General features: G+C 45.1%; 1 protein-coding gene across 5 annotated transcripts in view; it reads right to left on the bottom strand.

The window, feature by feature from the left end:
• RRP41 (3'-5'-exoribonuclease family protein) overlaps positions 1 to 22,783 on the bottom strand; it is an 81,384-nt gene extending 58,601 nt beyond the window's left edge. For 3 of the 5 annotated variants that reach the window (XM_086824287.1, XM_086824289.1, XM_086824290.1), the window contains exons 1-9: positions 22,627 to 22,778; positions 22,358 to 22,458; positions 16,964 to 17,038; positions 8,633 to 8,679; positions 7,371 to 7,431; positions 6,932 to 6,970; positions 6,760 to 6,827; positions 6,550 to 6,628; positions 6,400 to 6,436 (exon numbers count right to left, since the gene is read on the bottom strand). In XM_086824287.1, coding sequence (XP_086680413.1) covers positions 6,400 to 6,436; positions 6,550 to 6,628; positions 6,760 to 6,827; positions 6,932 to 6,970; positions 7,371 to 7,431; positions 8,633 to 8,679; positions 16,964 to 17,023 — 391 coding nt within the window. In that variant the 5' untranslated portion in view covers positions 17,024 to 17,038; positions 22,358 to 22,458; positions 22,627 to 22,778. Of the gene's footprint in view, positions 1 to 6,399; positions 6,437 to 6,549; positions 6,629 to 6,759; positions 6,828 to 6,931; positions 6,971 to 7,370; positions 7,432 to 8,632; positions 8,680 to 16,963; positions 17,039 to 22,357; positions 22,459 to 22,626 lie in introns of all 5 variants that reach the window. The other 2 variants (XM_086824286.1, XM_086824288.1) reach the window with 2 other exon arrangements.
• Between the last annotated feature and the right edge of the window lie 456 nt (positions 22,784 to 23,239).

The following is a 23,239-nucleotide window of genomic DNA, read 5'->3' as shown; positions in this document are numbered from 1 at the left end:
TCATTTCGGGATCTTGTGTATAGAGAAGAGTTACACGCCTCTCTCTCTCTCTCATGTGCACAGTGTGTATCTACCGTGTGCTACACGCACGCAAGACTAGTTTCGAGGCTTGGGGAAGCTTGAAACTAGGCAGGCTGATTGACGAGCTGAGTTAGGGAAATACTAACGGGCGGGCACCCAAGTATGGACGGGCGGGCGCCCAAGTGTGGATGCCCGATGACCGGCCAAGAGCCTATAAAAGGGTGGCCAAGGTTAGTTATTGTATTATAGAGAGTCTCGCGAGTTTGTGAGAGCTCTATGGTCTTGGAGCCTGGATCTAGTGCAGACGTGCACCTGCTTTATGCAGCCGAGGCCGACAGCAGTCTCGAGGCCCGCGAGGGCAACTTCGCGGCGGTATGGGACGTCGCGAGGAGGAGATTGGTCGGTACGTCAACCTAGTTAGCTCAGCTCGTGGCTCGGTGGGGACAGCCGAGACTGTGGGCTTGCCCACGGCTGTCATGGTTGGGAGGTGAGTCAGGTCTGCACCCCCCCTTGTTTGTTTGCTTTCGAGTCTCATACCGAGAACGATCACGAGGAGATCCATGGGGATTTGACAGTGGTATCAGAGCATACCTCGTGAACGAGCAAGTCGGTAGGTAGAGAAGAAGAGGCGGTAACCCGTACAGTCTAAACAATTGCTCGATAAACTGCCGTGCTAATTGCGTAGCTGTAATAGTCTTCCGGGTCGGTAAAAATCTAGCCATTTTTGTCAAGCAATCTACCACAACCCAAATAGAATCGTGGCCTTGATGTGTTCTTGGCAATCCGGTAATAAAATCCATGGAAATACTTTCCCATTTATTACCTAGGATTTGCAAAGGATGCAACAACCCAGCCTGTCTAGAGTGTTCAGCTTTATTTGCTTGACAAATTTGATACTTGAGAACATAATCTTCTACATAACCTTTCATCTTTGGCCAATAAAAAGTGTGTTTCACTAACGATAGTGTCCTGTGTACCCCAGGGTGTCCAGCAGAAGGGGCGTCGTGACACTCCTTAAGAATCTTGGACCTAATGTCCGGATCTGTGGTACACAAATTTTGTCATTACAGAACAGTAAACCACCAAAATCAATTGTATTTACAAGAGGTCCTTGAGAGGGATGAATACAATCACCTAAAATACTATACTTGGTGTCCCTTTGCTGAAAAGAAAAAATATGACTAGACCAATCTATCTGGACTTGAAGAGTCTTAAACCACTCAATCCCTAATAATAAGTCTACATTTTCTAGATGCATAACATAGCATTCCAGAGTGTCTTTGTAGTCCTGAATCTGGATTGGAAGCATCTCCACCTTGCGATCCCAAACTTGCCTTCCCACAGGTAGGCATACCTCATAGGTATGGTCGCTGAGTGTCGTATCAAGACTCAATTTCTGCACAAGTTTGTAGTTAACAAAGTCGTGTGAACTGCCAGAATGTGAATTTTATGGCCATTCACTTCTCCATAAACTCGGAGAAGATCATGCAAGCCAAATACTTTAGAATTGAACAGACAATCAGAACAAGTACTAGGGCGAGAAAGTACAGTAATTGACGTACCTGTCAAAGACAACTGGTTAGCTGCCTTTGGCTTGGATCCTGCGTTGGTCTTGGTACCCTTTTGCTTTGGGCACTCATTACGCATGTGTCCTTTTTCTTCGCAGATAAAACAACGTCCTTCCTTCTTGAGCTTTAAAGCCCTAAGGAGTCGTTTCTTCTTCGTTGGTGTCGAGCTAGAACCCTTCGAAGGTTGGTCCGAAGACTTTCCTTCTGTCGTGTTAGCCATAGGTGCAGAGAACTTTCTTTTATGCTTGTTCCCCTGCTTGGTAACGGATTTCGACTTGGAAGAGACCATTGTATCATCATAGATACGAGCTGAATGAATGGCCTTGTCCAAAGTTTTACATTTGTTATTTTTAACCTCCTGTAATCGGTACAAGTCGGGTAAACCAGCTACGAAAAATCCCAAAAGAGTAGTGGGATCCATGCAAGTCACGAAACTTCTGGAGGTAGACCTCATAAGTGAGGTGCTGCGAGGTCATGGTCATAGGGACTCTAAGTTTACGAGTGATTTTTGGAAACTTGTTTTTGAGAAGTTGGAAACAACTTTGAATTTGAGTTCCTAAGATCATCCTCAATCTGATGGCCAGACAAAAAGAGTGACTCAGATTTTGGAGGATATGCTTCGAGCATATGTATCCAAAAGACAGAGTTCATGGGAGGATTATCTTCCTATGTTAGAATTTGCATATAACAGTACTAAGCATACGAGTACAGGTTTTAGTCCTTTCATGCTTATGTATGGTTTTCAACCTAGATCACCTGTTACAGTAGAATTCTCAGGACTTCAGCATGATGCAGCACGTAATTTTGTGCAAGATATGCAGGAAATGTTACAAGTTGCAAAGGAATCTATTAGAAGTGCTCAAGACCGAGACAGGTTTTATTCTAATAGACATCGTTCACCCAGAGAGTTCTTTGAAGGAACGATGGTGTATTTGCGAGTTCCGAAAGATTCCGAGACTTTACGGACAGGTAGATCTCCGACATTATCCCCTAGATACTGTGGACCATTTCGTGTTACACAACGGATTGGTTCAGTTGCATATGAATTGGATTTGCCTTCTCATGTGAAAGTTCACCCTGTATTTCATGTCAGTAGACTTAAGGAAGTACTGGGTGGAGCAGATCAGTTAGTTACTCCTCAAGAAATTATAGATGAGGACATGACATTTGTTCCGCACGAACCTGAAAAGATTCTTGGATTTCGTGAACGAAGATTGTGTAACACGCTTATCATGGAATACAAGATCAAGTGGAAGGATTGTGTTGAGGAGGATGCTACATGGGAGACATTGACTACTCTTCAGAGAGATTACCCTGGCTTTTTAGTGAGCTCAGGAGTGAGCTCTTAGAGGAAGGGGAGTATGTCATGTGCACAATGTGTATCTCCCGTGTGCTACACGCACGCAAGACTAGTTTCGAGGCTTGGGGAAGCTTGGAACTAGGCAGGCTGATTGACGAGCTGAGTTAGGGAAATACTAACGGGCGGGCACCCAAGTATGGACGGGCGGGCGTCCAAGTGTGGACGCCCGATGACCGGCCAAGAGCCTATAAAAGGGTGGCCAAGGTTAGTTATTGTATTATAGAGAGTCTCGCGAGTTTGTGAGAGCTCTATGGTCTTGGAGCCTGGATCTAGTGTAGACGTGCACCTGCTTTATGCAGCCGAGGCCGGCAGCAGTCTTGAGGCCCGCGAGGGCAACTTCGTGGCGGTATTGGACGTCGCGAGGAGGAGATTGGTCGGTACATCAACCTAGTTAGCTCAGCTCGTGGCTCGGTGGGGACAGCCGAGACTATGGGCTTGCCCACGGTTGTCATAATTGGGAGGTGAGTCAGGCCTGCACCCCCCCTTGTTTGTTTGCTTGTTTGTTTGTTTGCAGGTTTCGAGTCTCATACCGAGAACGATCACGAGGAGATCCGTGGGGATTTGACACTCTCCTTCTCTTGTGCTGTCTATTTTCTGCACTCTTACTTGCTCTTGTGGTCTCAGATTTGGTTATCATCTCCGCTGCATATTTTGACAGGCTTTTCATCCCCAAGCAAAAGGGCAAAGTGAGGCTGCAAATTCAGCTGTGTTAGATCCCCTCAAATACTATGCTGCAGATCAAAAAACAGCTTGGGAGAAGTATCTACCACCAGTAGAGTTTGCATATAACAACATAGTGCATGCCTCCATGGGAAAGACCCCGTTTGAGATTGTTATGGCAAGGTGATATTGCCACCCATCCTACACACTAAGGATTAGATCTTTGCAGGACGTGGAACCCACTGTCAGGGATCCCGTTTTAGGCTTCCCACTAAGCCAGTTCCGTGCTTGGGAAGACATGCTATTTATAGGTTCCACGAACAAGAGATATATATCCATTGCATAATGCATACGCACGCAATAGATTTGTGAAGCTGAATAATGGACCATATTATATGGTATAGAATTGCCCTAGGGCCTTAGAATCATAATTTCCTTTTTCCCCAATGTCATATGCTAGATATTTTATGTATTTTAATAGGCTACTAAACTAGTCTATATGTAGTACCAAAGGTCAAAATGGATGGGGTTGGCCATGTCGGCCAATCCACAACTTGGTCTAAAATAACCAACCGACCATATCATCTGTCTGAGATCATTTTAGCCTACAACACAATGGACTTTTCCCAACTCCCACACCCTGCTTGAAACTGATTTCGCGTGACTTGTTTTCGTGCGAGTGCCTACTATGACGTGTCCAATTCACAGGCAAGGTACACCCACCCATGAGCTGTGTGAATGCCCTGTATTCTGACATGGTTTATGGCATGTGAACAGGTGGTAAGTATTCATTTAAACCTTTGTTTATTTCTATAAGACTTTATAACCTTAGTAGTTCATATTCATTAAAATTGGGCACCGGCCCGGGTCAGTGCCCAGGGCCCAAGGAACCCTTGTAATCTTTGGGTACCCATTTGACCATGTAAATGCACATTACTGTGTGGGCTCTAAAAGGAGGTGCCCAACATTAAAAGTTGGTGGGCTACGCCACATGGCACAAGGTGAATGGACCCCTTCCCATCTCTTCCTCCAACCTCTCCCACAATTGCTCTCTCATCCTCTCTCTCATTTGGTAGTTGGTGCATGATTCCTAACCTCTCTATCGGCAAGTCAACTAGCTCCAGTGTGCTTCTCTATGTTTGCCGTACAGTGTACCTGTTGTACCTGCTGTAGCTGCCTACAGTACCTGCTTTACCTGACTATGTACCGGCTGTACCTGCTATAGCCTCCTACTGTACCTGCTGTACCTTGACTTAGCCTCCTACTGTAACTGCTGTACCTTGACTGTGTACCAGCTGTAGCCACCTACTGTATCTATGAGTACATGCAAAACCCTAACTGTACCTGCAAGTACAGGCTGAAACCCTAACCGTACCTGCAAGTACCTGCTGAATATCTATAGTACCAAATGTACCTGCTCTGAACCGGCACCAAATTTACCTGGTTGAGTACCTGCTATTGACACCGCATACCAGTACATCATGTACTCGTACCTGTTCACATACTTGTACCTATTTGTGTACTCGTACCAAGGAAGCTTGAGCCACGGTCTCTGCCATCGTATGAACCAGGCTCTAGTACAAGAGCGCATGTTTGTGCATGGTCTTGAAACAACAGTTTCGCGTTCACTTCCCTCCAGGTGTATGAGACTGGTGGCTAGGCTATTTAGACTCATTCGACGAGTCCGGCATCGACAAACTACTCCGACATAGTTTTGTTTGGGTAACTTGTCTTCATACTTGCACTGCATTGCATTATCTGGCTGGCAAGCCCTTGGAACTTTGTACAAATTTAAATATTCCAACAATATGCTTCAGTATTGAAGAGGGGGGGGAGGGGTCAGACCATTCACGGCCCCACTGGTGTACTGTGCAGTGCTTGTCTCTTTTGCAAATTATCTTGTGCAATGATGTACCATTCAGTTGTTGTGTGCAATGCGGCTTTTACATATTACGTGTGACGTGTGTATTGTTCACAAGACAATGCCCAAGGATGTCCACACCTAGCTGGTGTAGTTACAGGAAGCTTATCCCCCTGCTTAAACCACCAATGCCCTTAATATTTTTAGTACTGGAGTTTTGTTTGGAATGCAGGCAGACTCATAGTTGCATCGGAAGCATGCACCCTGCCCAGGGATTCAGAACTCAACTTTCAAATCCCACAGTGGGACAGTTGACTAGCAAGCAACTGAATCCACTCCTTGACCTATCTAGCTCCTCAGAAATGTCCCCAGAAATGTCCCTAACCTTGCCAACACTAGGAACAATTTCCTCCTTTTTTGCCATCCTCCAACTCCGGCCACATGTCTCTGACCATTAGAAAGCTTTCAATGGGCTAAGCAAATAACTTTTCAATGCATGGCCTTTGAACACAGGAGCATTCCAAAACCAGCCAATCTGGTTTTGAAATTCCTTCTCTGCTAACTATATGAATCACCAAAAAAATTTACTGTGAACATAAGAAAGGCCTCAGGAATATCAAGGCACAGAGATGGTATACCCTAACCGAAAACATACAAGAAAATCTCATCTTGATGGCCTTTCCAAGATGCCATCTGGAATATATTTAAGCTTCAGCCTTGGACCCATCCCAGCTGCTGTCACCCCCTCTCAACACTCTCCACAGCTCTCCGAATCAAAGTTGAACATAGTGCCTATTTTATTAACGTTCAAATATTGACAGCAAAGCTTTGGCCAGAATATAGATAATGGTAATCAATTAGACACATGTAACCCAAGCAGAAAACATAATTCTGGCATAATATCTTTTGAAGAGTAAGAAACATGTTACCTCCATCGGCTTGAAGTACGTGCACAAAAATATCTATCTGTATTAGACCCAAAAAACAACATCAGGTTTTTCTTCTTTCAACAAACAAGATATTAATCAAATGTAAATGTGTTTTGTTGATTACTATGCATCGGTGAAAGAGAAGTTTACCTGAGTACGAGGCATGAGATTTGTCAGGATAGCAGCCTCCATACTTTGCCGTATTACGAGTGAGATCTCTACTGAGCGTCTACAAGACATACAGTCAATTAGAACTTCACAAACATTGGTAAGTTCCTCTGTTGCTGAACATCTTCCAAAAGCTATTTCCAGTATGCTTAAGCAAGAAAGAAGTCCTGCACACATGACTTGCTGCAGTACCTGTCACCTTTTTGCTTCCTTCTACGGTCACCTGTGCTGAAGTTTGCCATGCTATATTCACATCTCACCTGTACATGATTCAGGAATCAATCAATGAGTTCTTCATGAAAAGACAATTAAACCTTTGATAAAAGAAACCAATGAGAAGGAGATTTTGAAAAAGATGCAATACCAAAGCTTGATCATGAAGCTGCTGACTCCGAATTTGTACCTATTACAATTAAAAACCTATAGGGTTGGAATTGGGGTCTTAAAATCAATTCTTTCGAATTTAAGTTGTCTACTCTTGCATTTGTGTTCCCGTCTAGCCTATGTACAACATGAGCAAACAGAAAATGTGATACTGTAACTGTGCCTTACAGACATGCGGGCTTTAAAGGGAGAAACCCCCCATTGTGTGTGAAAGTTGTAAACTCATTCTCACAAGTCTTTGCACAATGCTAGTGCAAACAATATAAGCAATCATTTCTTTCTTGTTTCAGATTTTAAAGGTATGTGAGCAAAAGCTTAATAAACAAAAAGAAGACGACCATGGGTATCAACTCAATATAACCATTCATCCATGGCCATAAATGCAAAAATGTCATTCAGCAAAACACAGTAAATCATACCTCATGAGGTCCATAAACTGCTGCTATCACTTTCGTATTGCCCATCTCAAACATGGCAGACCTATTGTCAAATTCACTTCTTATTACTTCAAATGGACAACTGTCAAAGATTAATAGTAAATTGTTCTCGTTATATCTAAATTTCTAATGCATGAATAATTCCTTGATCACACTAACAAGCTTGAGCTTGTAAAAATCGTTGTTACAAATGATAGCATATAGAAGCAATGCAGTCTTGTCAACAAGTCCCTCAACACTCCACAAATTCCCACTACTTGCTTCCTATTTTGATGCTAGGTTCGACAAAACCATCAGGCAGAAGATGAATATATGTCAAAAAGCACATGAGCTTTAAGTTATATATGATATGTGGTATACACACACTCAAATGCAAGAAGCAAATAATCAAGACAAATGGGCTTTTTATGTGGATGCCGCCACCTCCCAAATCAGAACATGAAAGCATCAAAGATAGACAACGTGTGTCAAAATGGACATGTGAAGGCACAATTGGTCAGCAAGAGCAGTTTCCCTTAAACATACCTTAGATATATGGGTTGAGGGGTGTGATCTTTTTAACAAAGGCACAGCAATGTCCAAACAAGGCTTGTAAGAGTTACACTAGGGAGTTCATATCCTGAATTATTTTTGAGCTTCACTCTTCAATAATTGACTGAAAGAAAGGGAAAGGCACATGGGATGGGTTGGGGGAGGGGGGATGGGGGGATGGGGGGATTTGGGACTTGGCTTGTCTACTTGGGGGAGGGGGGATGGAGGGACTTGGGACTTGGCTTGTCTACGTGGCATCCACGTGCGGGATGCCACGTAGACATGGCTCTTGTGTCATTTGTAACTTCTCTTATCTATACGTTGTTTTTTAACAATTAATGTTTTCTATTAGATTCGATGTTAAGCCTTTTATTAGTAAGAATGTTCTTGTTCGTTAGCTCAATCCCCCCACCTTTTGTTATATCTGTCCCATGTTCTAAAAACAAAGTACCGCAGATTCGTTGTCAACAACGGTCATCAACTCTTCAATAGGGTTTATTCACAGCTTCTAATGTAAAGAGCTGAGCACAAGATTGGAAATCATGCAAGCATTGCAGAAACTCTAAGTAGTAAATGTGGTTACTCTTTTCCTTCAAACAGATGTTAAAATCAACACAGGATAAACCTCTAGTACAACTCAATGGCATACAGATTCACAAGATCATTCATGCACACAAAGTAAACAGAGAAAGAGCACACAAAGAAGAGCGCACCCGTCTGCTTTGTCTACCACACCCAATTTGGCAAGCAGCTGTCGCATCTGTGAATAAGATCCAGAACATCAAAAAAAGTAAACAAACAATCCAACCCCCTCCTTTGAAGTCAGTTATTTCTAAACCATGTCTTAAATACTGAGGCAAACTTAACACACTTCACACCCCTCTCTCTCTCTCTCTCTCTTTATTGTCAGATGCCCATGCTACATGGATGTACACACGTCTCACGCTATGAGGGTGACTATTGGTCAGATCAGAGTTTCCTCTCACACTCTGGAGATTGAGGCAGGGGGAGCACCACGGACCCCTACAGAGGACAGAGTATGCAGATTATGCCATACTCTGTCCTCTCTAACATTATTGTCAGATGCCCAGGCTACATGGATGTACACATGTCTCACGCTATGAGGGTGACTATTGGTCAGATCACAGTTTCCTCTCACACTCTGGAGATTGAGGCAGGGGGAGCACCACGGACCCCTAGAGAGGACACAGTATGCAGATTATTTCATAAAGAGGTAGAGTCAGAGGAGCATTACATATGCAGATGCCCTGTATATTATGAGATCAGAGAGAGATACCACTGCTTGCTCAGAGAGGGTTTTGGCCCACTTAGCGGGGTGATGAAGTATCCTGATCAAAGATGCCTAGGCCTTTTCCTCCTTGAGCTACACCAACATAGAGGGAGGCTTCTCTAGGTGCAGAGCCAGAGATCCTAGCCACAGATCACCAGCTTCTTCAAGCCTATCAGCGAGCCACATGCCCCTCCCCCTGTATCATCTACCTCCCGACACACTACAGAGAGCCTCGGAGATCAGAGCTGCTAGGAGACCGCGACTACCCGGACGCAGACCACCACCACTACATCAAGCCCAGTTTGCCCAGATCCAGGCATGATACCGCAACGCTATGGAGGAGAGAGTCCAAAGGCTACACCAAGCCACAACAGATGTGTGAGTCCTCCTCGCCCCATGCCCCATGTATGATGTACTACACCCCACCATCTCCACTGGGTGGAATTAGTAGTACAAAGCTCCATATATCTCTCTCTCGTCTCTTGAAGTGTGAAGTGATAAAGTGGACTCCTAAAGACTCATGAAACTCAGGATAAAGAAGGCGGTGTGAGACTCTGTGCGACAGGATTCTACATGTACACATAATTCCGCTGCATGTTACACGTTGAAAAGATTGGTGGAGAGCTATCTAAAGACGTCTGACATCTAGTTGCAAACCAGATACACAGATCATCTGCATTCCACAGGGAGACTCACAATACGGATTGGCATTGCTTCATGTGCAGGACAATGCACAACTGACCTCGGACGCGTAGAGTGGAACCCTGGCTGACTCGTCCCGGACTCGGCTCACATGGGACTAGTTTTCACTCCAAGTCCTGCACCTTCCTGTTCATATATGTCTACGTGGCATCCACGTGCGGGATGCACGTGACAAATATATATACATTTTGTAGTAGACATGTATGTAGGAGTTAGGCTTTATAAGTGCTAGGCACACTAGGCCTTAGATTGATAGTTTTTAAAACTTGGTCACTTTCAGCCATATTTATAGTAGGGACAAATGGCACATATTACTTGGACCCCTTTTGGACCTTTGTTTTAGAGGTAAAACCTTTTCTTGATGAGTATTCTCACACAACCTAGTTAAGTGTGAGCTTCTTTTGGGAGCATGCCCCAGACCCAATGGTATGATGATGAATGCAGAAACCTTTACCGCAGTCTCCGAGTGCAGAGGGCTCGCGGGGAGATCACCCGGAGGTAGGCAGGCAGGCAGGAGGATGCACACTCTCACCCGCCGTAAGCGGCGAGCTTATGAGGAGGCTCAGTACTGGGACACTTATCACATGCTCATGAGCAGAGATGCTGCTGCTGCTTGGAGGAGACTCAGAGAGCCCCGTCCTCCCACACCTATTGCCGATCCTCAGACTTGGCAGACATATGCAGAGAGACTTTATGATGTGCCTGCACAGCCCCCTATACCACAGCCCACAGAGCCATGCCCCACAGTCTCCACCTTCTTCACCCCACCTATGGTTAGGAGGGCCATATGCCGACTCCAACATGGACGGGCGACAGATCATACAGGATTACAGGGAGAGCATCTCATCTATGCTATTGATACATTGGCACCATTTCTTGCTCATCTCTTCAACAGAGCTCTGTCAGAGGGGTTTCCGACTGAGTGGACGATGCACACTATTGTGCCGATCCATAAAGCGGGAGATGTACTAGACCCCGGGAACTACAGGACCATCATGATTGGCCATATATTGGCCAAACTATACGGGGCAGTTTTGGAGGCAGAGCTGAGCACTCATGCAGAGGTTGGGGGATTGAGAGCAGCAGGCCAAGCAGGCTTCCGTCGAGCCTTCTCGACCATCGACCACATTTTTACATTGAGGTGCCTGATTGATCAGGCCAAGGTACAGAGGCAACGGCTCTATTGTTGCTTTGTGGATTTCCGCAAGGCATTTGATACTGTGCCCAGAGAGCGCCTCTTTAGGCGACTACAGACACTAGGCATACCTTCAGACATGATGTGGGGCATATACAGGCTATATGAGCAGGTCTTTGGGAGAGTCCGATGCCCAGGAGGCTTGTCCGACACAGTTGCTAGCACCATTGGTGTGAAGCAGGGGTGCCCGCTCTCCCCCACGCTCTTTGGGCTCTATATTGATGAGGTGGTCGATTACATCACACAGGGAGGAGGCTCTGGGGTTGAGCTATCAGGTATTACTGTCCATGTTATGCTTTATGCTGATGACATCGTCTTGGTATCCGACACGCAGGTTGGGCTTCAAAGACACCTTGTGGCTCTTGATGACTTCTGCGCACAGCAGGGGCTCACAGTGAACCTTGGGAAAACCAAGGTTATGATCTTCCACACTTCACCCGCAGTCAGGAGCCACACTACTCTCACATTAGCAGGAGGGCGGGTCGAGGTGGTGAGCTCTTATGTTTACCTTGGCATCACATTTACTAGCTCAGCTGGACGCTTCTCCATGGCTCAGGCAGTCCGAGACAGAGTGACCCGAGGGTATGCAGCTCTTGCTGGCCTTGAGCGTCAATGTCATCAGGCACATTTTCAGGAACCCCGCACGAAGGGGTGGCTCTTTGATACATTAGTGACACCAGCCTTGATGTATGCAGTAGCGGTTTGGGCACCAGGGCTTGCAGCCTCCACATGGGTACAGCTAGAGAGACCACAAATCTTGATGCTCTCGAGGATGATACGCAGCAAACCATCCGTCCCGCACGACATTGTTCGAGCTGAGTTTGCTACACCACCTATGGCAGTGGAGGCATTGTTCCAAACGATCTCCTTTATATACAGGATGAGGGAGATGCCCATGGAGAGATTATCCCGCCGAGCTTTTGAGGCATCCAGACAGCTGGCCGAGGCTGGACACACTGGATCTTGGTATGCACAGATGCTACAGTGGTTCTCACATCATGGTATAGACATTGAGCGGTGCCACCTTTTCAGTATGATCAGTCTGCTCCACGGGGTTACCTCTCTCTCAATGAGAGGAACAGAGTGATGAGACAGGACATATGGCAGCACTACATACAGGAGACATGGACAGCACACCAGAGAGCCCACTACCACCGAAGATGCTATATTACAAAGACCACTTTATGAGCATCTCAGGGGATGGGTTTATACATCGACCGCGGTACATGGATGTATACATGCCACATAGCTCTCGTGTTGCTATTGGACAGCTACGAGTCTCATCACATCAGCTAGAGATAGAGGCTGGGAGAGCGGCACAGGTTCCTAGAGCTGAGCGGATATGCAGATTGTGCCGTGAGGTGGAGACTGAGGATCACTTTGTATGTAGATGTAGAGCCCACCAGGGGGTCAGAGATAGATATGCAGGATTGTTTGAGGAGCACTCTTCACTACATCAGTTGATGGAGGCCTCGGACCAGCGACAGCTTGGCAGACTACTACTAGAGCTTCATAGTTCGAGAGAGAGACTCCTCCAGACACCCGCTCCCACTAGGGGTGGGAGACAGTCCCAGCTCACAGATTTCTTCCAGAGAGCTATGCCTGTGCCAGCTGATGTACCACGTGGGGTGACCGCACAGAGAGCAGAGGAATTGAGAGCCAGGAGGAGACCTAGACAGACTGGACATAGAGCACCCCGACTCCGTCACCGAGAGATAGCAGCTATCCGAATGAGACACCAGATGGAGACACAGGAGAGGCTAGCTCACTTTCATTCAGACTCAGGGTACATGTTCATGCCATTCACAGCCTCAGCATCGGCGATGTATGATATCTTATATCCCTCTTATGGCACTGGATGGAGTTAGACATAGATCTGCATAGCATGCTTGTACTACCCCCTCAGCATATAGAGATGCATCTTGCCTTAGCACTCCATCCACATCCCCACCCCCCTTATATTGTTTGTATATGGGCTCCACCGATCCATGATGATTCACAGTTGTATCCAGACACATGCACACTTTTTCTTTTGTTTCTTTTCTTCCGATGACCGGAAGAACACAGTTGTATTATTTTTTGTCTCATAGGCTGACTTTGGCCTCTCGTAGACGTTAATATCTCTCTCTCTCTCTCTCTCTCTCTCTCTCTCTCTCTCTCTCTCTCTCTCTCTCCATGATGATTCACAGTTGTATCCAGACACATGCACACTTTTTCTTTTGTTTCTTTTCTTCCGATGACCGGAAGAACACAGTTGTATTATTTTTTGTCTCATAGGCCGACTTTGGCCTCTCGTAGACGTTAATATCTCTCTCTCTCTCTCTCTCTCTCTCTCTCTCTCTCTCTCTCTCTCTCTCTCTCTCTCTCCATGATGATTCACAGTTGTATCCAAACACATGCACACTTTTTCTTTTGTTTCTTTTCTTCCGATGACCGGAAGAACACAGTTGTATTATTTTTTGTCTCATAGGCCGACTTTGGCCTCTCGTAGACGTTAATATCTCTCTCTCTCTCTCTCTCTCTCTCTCTCTCTCTCTCTCTCTCTCCATGATGATTCACAGTTGTATAGAGATCACTTCATGAGTATCACTGATGATGGATTTATAGAGAGGCCTAGATACATGGAGGGCTTTTTACCACACGGCTCCCGAGTGGCTATTGGTCAGCTCAGAGTTTCATCACACCGATTGGAGATTGAGACTGGCAGAGCAGCACGGATCCCCCGAGAGGAGAGGGTATGCAGATTGTGCAGAGAGGAGGTGGAGAGTGAGGAGCATTATGTATGCAGATGCAGAGCATATACAGCCATCAGAGAGAGATATCCCATTTTATTCAGAGAGCCACATTCCCTACGCCAGATCTTTGAGGCAGCAGACCAGCGCATATTGGGGAGATACATTCTAGACATACAGCGCCACAGAGAGACATTATTACAGGCTCAGACAGCTCCAGAGGGGGGGCGACAGACACAGATTACTACATTTTTTCAGAGATCCATACCCCTCCCAGCCCCTACACGGCAGGGAATTACTCTCCAGAGAGCAGAGACACTTAGAGCCCGCAGGAGACAGAGGACACCTGGCTTTCGGACACCACGCCTATACCAGAGAGAGATGACAGAGATCAGAGCTCAGTTTCACAGAGAGGGTGCGGAGCGACTGGCTCGCTTCAGAGCACAGCCAGGCATGTTCTTCAGGGAGCTGTGGACACCCCCTTCACTGATGTATACCATTTTATACCCCCAGTATGGTACAGGATGGAGCTAGCTAGGTTGCATATCATGATTGTATACTCCATGCATATAGCTTCGCATTCTCCTAGTAGTAGAGCTCCATCCCCTGCACACCCAGATTCAGCTTTTTTATTCAGTACTTTTTCATTTTGTTGGGATGACAGAGGATACCCCATACAGGTACTCCGATTTGTCTCATAGGCCGAGTTCGGTCTTTTGGAAGACGTTAATAAAATCTTTCTTTCTTTCTTTCTTTCTTTCTCTCTCATGCGGAAGCTCTAGGAGTCTTCTTTCAGCCCTAAACACCATCTTGGAGTAACCTGATGCAAAACGCAAGCAAGAGAGAAGGAGAGGAGAGAGAGAGAGCTGAGTTTCAACATATTCATATGGTACAAAAAGGATGTACAATCTTGGGCTGCCTTCATGAAAAGGTAGAAACCCTAATCTAATGCCTATTCTAGGACCCAATCCCAAGGAAGGGACTCAATGCCTAAACCAATGAGCAACCATGCCTTATATAGTGCCTTGAATACCTTATGGACTTGTCAGCCAAATCCTGGACAAATATTCCACACATGCTGCAGCCGACAGATCTCCTTCAGACACTGGCCAACAACCTCTTGTGCCCCTCCACAAGGTACTCTTGCCTATATTAGCAATATATGCTCCAAAATCTAGTTCTAACCTAGTTTCCCTTCAAGATTAGACTTGGGAATAGCCTACACATGTCTTTGCACATGACATCCCCCTCTTCTAAACTTGATGACGAGATTCCAACTTCTATTCTTGGATGACTGTCATCAGCCCATTGTCTATTCGCAGAGTCCCAACCTGTCCTCCTTCCCTTCCTGGCAACCTTTTTCATTGAAAACCAGGCCCGATCTCCAAAACCACTCCAACTCTGATGAAGATCCGTGCATCTATTCCATCCTATCCGCTTTCCATTCATGCCCTATCCCTTAACACTTTCTCTGGTCTTCTGTTCCTGAGTAATGTGTCTAGCACTCTCACTCCACTCCTTGGAGGATCATCCTCCCTTGGAACCATTGCCTAAAAGCCTTTCCTGGTATACCCCAAGTGGCACCCAACTCATAGGACTGCCATTCCTCTTGGGCCTTGTGGAACACCACCAACCAACCTCCTGGAAACTTCTTCCATGTCTTGTGTTCCTTTCCTTGGAGAGCCACTTGGGCGACCAAATGGTGACATCCCCTAAAATGGATAGAAACCCTAAAATGGCAGAATGGTAGGCGAAGGCAAGTGCCCAAGGGTGGCAACCAATGCTCTTATACAACTATTAGGTTTAGGGTTAGCAATGAAGCACACAAAGCACAATCGACTCGTAGAAGGAGAGAGATTGAAACAACACAATGCACACAATAATGAGATAAGGGTGAGAGTACGAAAGTGAGTGACTTAATAAGTCACTTTACATGCTCTGCTAGAATGTGTTCACAAGCGGGGGAGAAAACCCTTCAGTGTGAAGGTAAAAAGTGCCCCAGTGTCCCTAGTTCACATGGTCACTACTATAAATCTCACAATGGCCACCTCTGTGAGTCCATGCAATGTACGGCCATCCGTAGTACAGCTATACGAACTATATGGCCTATATTGCTGGTGCTTGTATGGCTTGTTGTGTTGTTTTGTATCACCTACTACCTGTACAACAAGCCTCGTCACACCATCCCAAAAAAAAACACACAAAATTCAGCCTCCCTTTTTTTAACCAATAACCAATCAACCACCTACTTCTCCTCGTCATGATGTCCACCATCCCACTTGAATCTACCCTCACACAAAATTAACTTCCACAGAAGTTCCTAGAGGTGATCTTGGAAGATAGGTAGAAAAGCAACAACTAAAAAGAGTAAAATCAACTTCTACAAGAGTTCCTAGAGGTGATCTTGCAACATAGAAGGGAAAGCCTATCATAGAAGGGGGAACCTATCACCATATTGCCTCTATCAATTGTTGCATCACCGAGTATCAAGAAGTACTCACAAGATGCAACACCCACACATAGCTCGACATTAGGATTTTCTTTCGTTTACAATTTGCCTTTATCAATTGTTGCATCACCTAGTGGCAAGAAGTACTTACAAGATGCAATACCCACACATAGCTCGACATTACGATTTTCTTTCATTTACAATTTGCATGAGGCATAGAGATAAGAGGTCACAAGGGAGTGTGGAGAGCTCCAGATATGTGTAATATGTAGCACACAAGAGGTGAAGACATTAAAAAATGTCCCCTTCTCATTACAAAGGCAATAAATGATGTGAAAATGGAGCTTCAGCTTTCAACTACACGTGTTGTATGCTTAGGAGAAGAGTTGGTGGATCAAAGAGAATACATTTAATCTATATGAGCCATCTGAGGGAACGTAATTTTTTATAAGATGCGCATGGAGACATGAGAGCGGAAGCATCCACTTTTAAATATCATGCTCATAGAACCTAAACGCAATGGAGGATCAACTACTATTAGCTGGTTATGACAATAGAATGGAGAACATCTCGTGAACATGATTGAAAATCTAGAAGGTACTCAAAATGCAAAAAAGAATAGCTTTAATAGAGTTAAATTTGATGACAAAACAAAGCCACTCGTTGTTAACAAACCTCAGTTGGACGGCGACCATCCAAACGAAGGCCTTCTGGACTGACAAACTCCATCGCCATAACCAGGAGCAAGGTCTGAAAGCAAGAAACAAGCAATTCTCATATTTGATAACGTTTTTTCCTAAGCACACTATTTGAAAACAAATTTAAAGCCTTGAGCCAATAGGGAAAGCAGAGTTGACAAACAAGCATACCTTACCTGTTTGGCGTGGAGGATATACATGTGGGAGAAGGTGGTAAGCACTTAAACGTACTCTCTCTCTCTCTCTCTCCCTCTCCCGTTTCCGTATCTGCTTGCCGTCCGTCTCTGCTCACGCCCCTTCGTTTCTGCGCCCCTTCCAGTCGCCCCCCCCCGTTTCCATATCTGCTCTCTCTCTCTCTCTCTCTCTCTCTCTCTCTCTCTCTCTCTCTCTCTCTCTCTCTCTCTCTCTCTCTCTCTCTCTCTCTCTCTCTCTCTCTCTCCCCCCCTCTCCCTCTCCCGTTTCCGTATCTGCTCGTCGTCCGTCTCTGCTCGCGCCCCTTCGTTTCTGCGCCCCTTCCAGTCCCCCCCCCCCCGGTTTCCGTATCTACTCGCCGTCCGTCTCTGCTCGCGCCCCTTCGTTTTTGCGCCCCTTCCAGTCTCCACCCACCCTTGCTTAGGCCCCCAAGGCAGCAACATAACTCTCCCTTGCACCTGTAGCTGAGCATCTTGTAGGTCGCATCTTCTGAGTCTCCCCCAAAGGGGAGAGGGTACCCTTGAGGAGAGACTCGTTCCACCAACAGCCCTCTCCTTTATCAGCAGCAACATATGGGAAGTAAGAAGTCTTTTGCCTCAGTCACCGCTTCACGATTACCGCCCGTTCCTCTACCCGTGAGCAAGCCGACACCATGGGAATCCTACCTCATGCAAGAACTGAAGAAACTCCAGGGAGAATTAGCAGCATTGAAACACAAGACTATCAAGAAAGATGAACAAATCAACGAACTGAAAGTGCAAGTGCAAGCCATGAAGACGAAGCAAGAGGAAGCACGAGAAGGACCCATACCTACAACACTACAAACAGAAACGACAAACCATGTTTCAAAGGTAAATTCAATTAACTCACAAGATTTTGTTAAAGAAGTCATATCAGCAGTCAAAGAAAAGGAACGAATGGAAAGTAACAAAAAGGTAATCAGAGTCAGTGGTCTTCCTCAAGGCTGGGATAGGACAGACATAGCTCAAGAGCTTCGAGAAGACTACATATTAGATACAGATGTACTTACAGCACAACTAAGCAAAGTAGTCCCCTTCGTGGACTTAGGAGACCCTATCTCTATTATAGTAAAGGGTACACAGGGAAAAGTCTCCTATATGGACAACAATGAGAAAATAGCAGTGATGAAGCAAACAAGGTCTCTCCAAGGGACAAAGGTATGGATAGCTGATGAACTCACCCTGCTACAACTCAAGAACAGATCGGCAGAGCTGAATAAAGTTAAAGAAGCAAGAAAGAATGGCAAATGGGCAATATACAGAGGAGGACAAGCAATCATTAAAGAATTCCGTACCCCACCCCCCTCAAGAGCAAATCCATCCATGGATGAAATATAGCTATTTTTATTTTGAACATCAATTTCGAACTAGATGCAATAGAACCCATTGTAATTTAAACTCTTAAGAGTCTTAAGAGTTCATTTTGAGTTATTTTTTTTCAGTTTTATGCCTCTTTGGCATCGATACCCAGAGTGGAATGTAAATGGATGTACCTGATCTGTCCCATAGGTCGGATTCGGCCTCCCGTGGACGTTAATATAACTTTCTTTCTTTCTTTCTCTCTCTCTCTCGCGCACGCACGCGTGCCTTACATGTTTAACAAGGCACTAGCAAAAGGCTTTCCCCACACTTGGTCATCACACATCATCTCACCCATACACAAAGCTGGGGACACTATGGAGCCCAATAACTACAGGATCATCATGATCAGTCATACCTTGGCCAAGCTATATGGATCTGTGCTAGAGACAGAGCTCAGCTCATTGGCAGAGAGAGAGGGGCACAAAGCAGGAGGCCAAGCAGGGTTCAGGCGGACCTTCTCCACATCAATCAATTTTTCGAGGTGGTCAAAACATCAACAATTTAGGTTTACTTCTCCAAATCCCTTAAGGAGAAGGATGAGGTAAGCACTATTGAGTAACCCGTTTATAGCACCTACAACACACCTACAAATATGCAGGGCATAGCCGACATCACATAGCAGCCGATGTGTAGAGTCGGACAACGCAGGTGACACATGGCACTGCCATGTGGCAGTGATGATGTGGCTATAGTGATGTGGCACTGATGATGTGGCATTTGGGTACAGATGGCCGACAACAATACTACTAGCCGACTAGGAGGATTGGTGCATATATATATATGTGGGTAGCCAAATCGTCATATTCATCTGCTTTCCTCAGTGTTGGACTTCACAGATTATTTCTCTGTAGGCGAAGTGCTATAGCCAGGAGTGTACAGTAGGTCACATGGCTGTTATTTGACATCTTCATTCTCAACCACATCTTGCACTTGAATTTCAGTTGTATTACTTCTTTCTTGTACATAATACAGAGCAGTAGTTTAGGACTCATGTGTGTGCTGTATGTGTGATTCCGTTGCACTCTTCTTTCTATCTCAGGAAAACCCTAGCACATAGTCACAAGTGTTCTACAAGTAGTCTTTGACCCTCATGCTCTCTCGCCACCTCTCCCAAGTAGACCATGCACCGAAACTCCCTAGCCTTAGAGCTCTCATGCATTAAACGTTGAAGAACACATCAACCATCAAAGAACTCATATCACAGTATATTTAAGGACACTCATTGATTGTGTGGCTACCATTACAAAATTGAACATCAAATTAAATCACGTTGTGGTTGCTTGGGAGAGTTGGAGCCACTTACCTTTAATTGTTCCTGCATGATTGTTAGTAGCTCCTTGGTGGCCTTCGCAACTTCATCTTCAAATCAGGGATTAGATATGAGGTTAGCCATGTCCACGGCTATGCATGTGACATGTGATGTACAGGTGATCACACCTAGCTCTGTGACCTGTCCAGTCAAAGTAGTGGGGTCGCTTTGGGAAGCATTGGTATACTGACCCTTCCCCAGTGATGGTTACTCATGCTTCGTGGTGCCTATGGTTATACAGTGGATGCCCTATCAGATATCTACATTGGACCTTGGTGAGTGGAAATGGACTTATGTGACTAACCCCATGAGGAGCATACTGTTCTTTAGCTACACTGTGAGTAACAGTAGGTTGCTCATGCTTGGACAGACCCAAAGAGTTCCCACTCTTAGGCCTCACTGGGAGGCATAGGGTCTAACACCCCCCATTCAGAGGAGATTTTTGCAAAGACTTTGGCACTCGTACAGGAGGAGCCAGGGAGGAGCCAGATATCCTACTTATTGTTTCTTGAGTGTAGGGGCGCCATCATGTTATACTTGTCTGTAGGGGGGCATAGCTCAGGGATGTTTGCTTCAAGATATCCCCCAGTTACAATACACACCACCTAGGAGATTATTGCTAGTGTGGCATATCTGGAAGACCAGATGCTCAAGTATTCAGGTTTATGAGTGACATCATTCACACTGTTTTGGCCACTTGCACCCACATACAGGGATCTTCTAGAGATGCGCAGACAAAATGCAGCAGATTTATCAGAGTGGAACCATGGCATTTTCTTCTCCTCCAGTCTTACAGGGCTTTTATGGCAGCATAGTGCCCCTGATTGGTTGAGATCTCCCTACCTTTTGGTCTGAGATCTCCCTTTGTATGGTTTTATTTTACTTAATAGAAGTCTTGTTTCTGGGGGGAAAAAAAATCTGGCAGATCTGCTCCATCCTGCATGGCAAGACAAAATCTCAAATCTCACTGAGTTCCGGGGGCATATCTAAAGAGTTTCGGCCTAGGATCCTGATGACCACTATTGATTGGCCTACTGCATGCAAGAGATGCGATGTTGTGCAGGAGACTCTTTTGAAATTGCAATTGGGGCCGCCCGGCAGCACAGCAGATTTGGCTTCGGACACTGCATCTCTTCATTGAAGGCTGCCTAAGCATACCCTTCATCACATGGAGAGCAAAAGGCTGGGCCATTTTGTCAAGCCTCGCCCTTCTATGAGAAGGATGGCACCAACCTGGAACTACACCTTGACCCACATCAGTGGAGGCGAGGAAGGTCATACATCAAAGGGGAGAGGCACGGTGGGTCATAAGATTGCATAAATTTCCACCTTGTAAAATGAATGTGTTGTCCTTGGCCCAAGTCAATGGATCGAGTTCATTGGCATATTATACTTTGTTGAGTAAGCTGTAAAAAATTCGATTAGGCTGTATATATAAATGCTGTATTCTCATTGATGGCTTGTATGCATTCAGGGCTGAACAGTCAAGCTGTGGAACAATCCTAAAGGGGAAGTGGGTGTATTACTAAGGAACCCTGTAAGGCAGTCACAACATGTCCTGAAGGACAGATGGATGTCTCTCTCCTCCCTTAAACCAGTTTGCAGAGAGCTGCATCTGGAAGTATCTTGGGAATATCGGCCGCCTCCAACCTAGTAGCTGCTAGTTTTGATTAAAAAAGCTGGTTTTAATTATGCTGTAGTGGGGTGTTGGATTTGTCCCTAAGTATTTATCTGGGTGGTTTTGTATATAATGTTTTCTGAGATCATACACATGTGCTTATACTAGTATGTTCAAAACAAGGGGTTTAAATGATGTACTTAGAAGGTGCTCCAGTTGGTGGCAACTAGATCCATAGGAGGATCATTGTGTTGTGGCAGGGTTCTAAATAATACATAAAACCATTTTCCCCCCCCAAAAAAAAAACTAGCTTTTGGGAATCAACCATGAAAAAATCTGCATTTATCACAGCCTAGGAATTTGGGCAATCTAATGATTCAGAAATTTGCTCGATAGTCCACACACACGCATATGAATATACCTGCGGACAAACAAGTATACAAATACAGATATATATGTCTGCAATGTCTGTATATGTGTGCATATATACATGCATTTATCCATGTAAAATTTCAAATTGGGCAAGAAAGTACGATGTACTGGGATCAATATACAGAACATGAAACCTTTGACTTCGAGTGCATCGACATCCCAATGCATGTCATAGAGGCCTGAATAAAGATGTGTACCAGGCATTGAGTTCTTTGAAGAGAAACCACCCATGATGCATGCTAGCTCTAGGGGCATGTGACCATGTCAAATCAACATGCATAACTGAACATACATGCTTAGAAGGTCTTAATTGAAGGGGGCCCAAATTCTCAACCTCTCTCTCTCTCTCTCTCTCAGAGAGACCCCAAGAGAAAATCACAACAGGTTTACCTGCGACCCATATGGGGGAAAATTAACATGTAAATAAGAACCACTCACCGTTTAGAGGGTTTATAATCAAAAGAGCACAAGACTCCGCTGCAGCAGGTATCGCCTTCAAGCTGAGGGGTGGCTGTACAAGCAAGTGGGTGCCCAGATGACTGAAACACGAAGGGCGACAAACGCCCAGTTAAACATTTCTGCACACACAGTTGTTGAAGAAGAAGCATAGAAACCCTACAATGCGGAAAAACCGACGATCTGCTCGAATTTGATCATGGAATTCTGTTCATTTGAATGTAAAATTTTACGCGCGAGGTGCTGCATACCTGGCAAGGGCGGAGAGCAGAAAGAATTCAACCTCCACGCTGGGTGGCGAATTTCACATAATAACATACTAGTATTGGACCCGCGCGTTGCTGCGGGGCAGGTAGAGTTCCAAAAAAAAATAGGTTGAGTTTCTCCAATTTAGGTCATATTTTAAGTAAACACAATACATTATTTCAAGTGACTTCATATATACATATCTCAAAATAACATCCATGTCTCGTAGATTTATAGCGAAAACAAAAATATCATAGTAACGTAGCATACGAAGATGCAAAAAAGGACCAATATTACATATTCTCAAAATGCACCACAAAATACGTATTCTCAGTCAGTAATGTCAGAATCAACAAATGGAATTCTTCTCTTATGAGAGAAGGATCATTCATTTGTCTCCTCACAATACGCTCTCTATTGTAAAGCGGTGATCCATCCCACACATGCTCTACTATCGATGAATGCAAAGGACGTACACAAACAAAACAACGATAAATCAAATCTCAAAAGGACCTGCACATAACGACACATAACGATACATAAAATCTCAAAAAAATCTTATAATAGAAAAACATAATCAAAATTACCTTGTACAATAGAACATCGAGTGGATGGTAC

The sequence above is a fragment of the Cibotium barometz genome, chromosome 30 (genome assembly GCF_041138505.1).
Source record: "Cibotium barometz isolate CiBa-2024 chromosome 30, ASM4113850v1, whole genome shotgun sequence".
Taxonomy (NCBI): Eukaryota; Viridiplantae; Streptophyta; class Polypodiopsida; order Cyatheales; family Cibotiaceae; genus Cibotium; species Cibotium barometz.
This window is presented reverse-complemented; position numbering and strand designations above follow the sequence as displayed.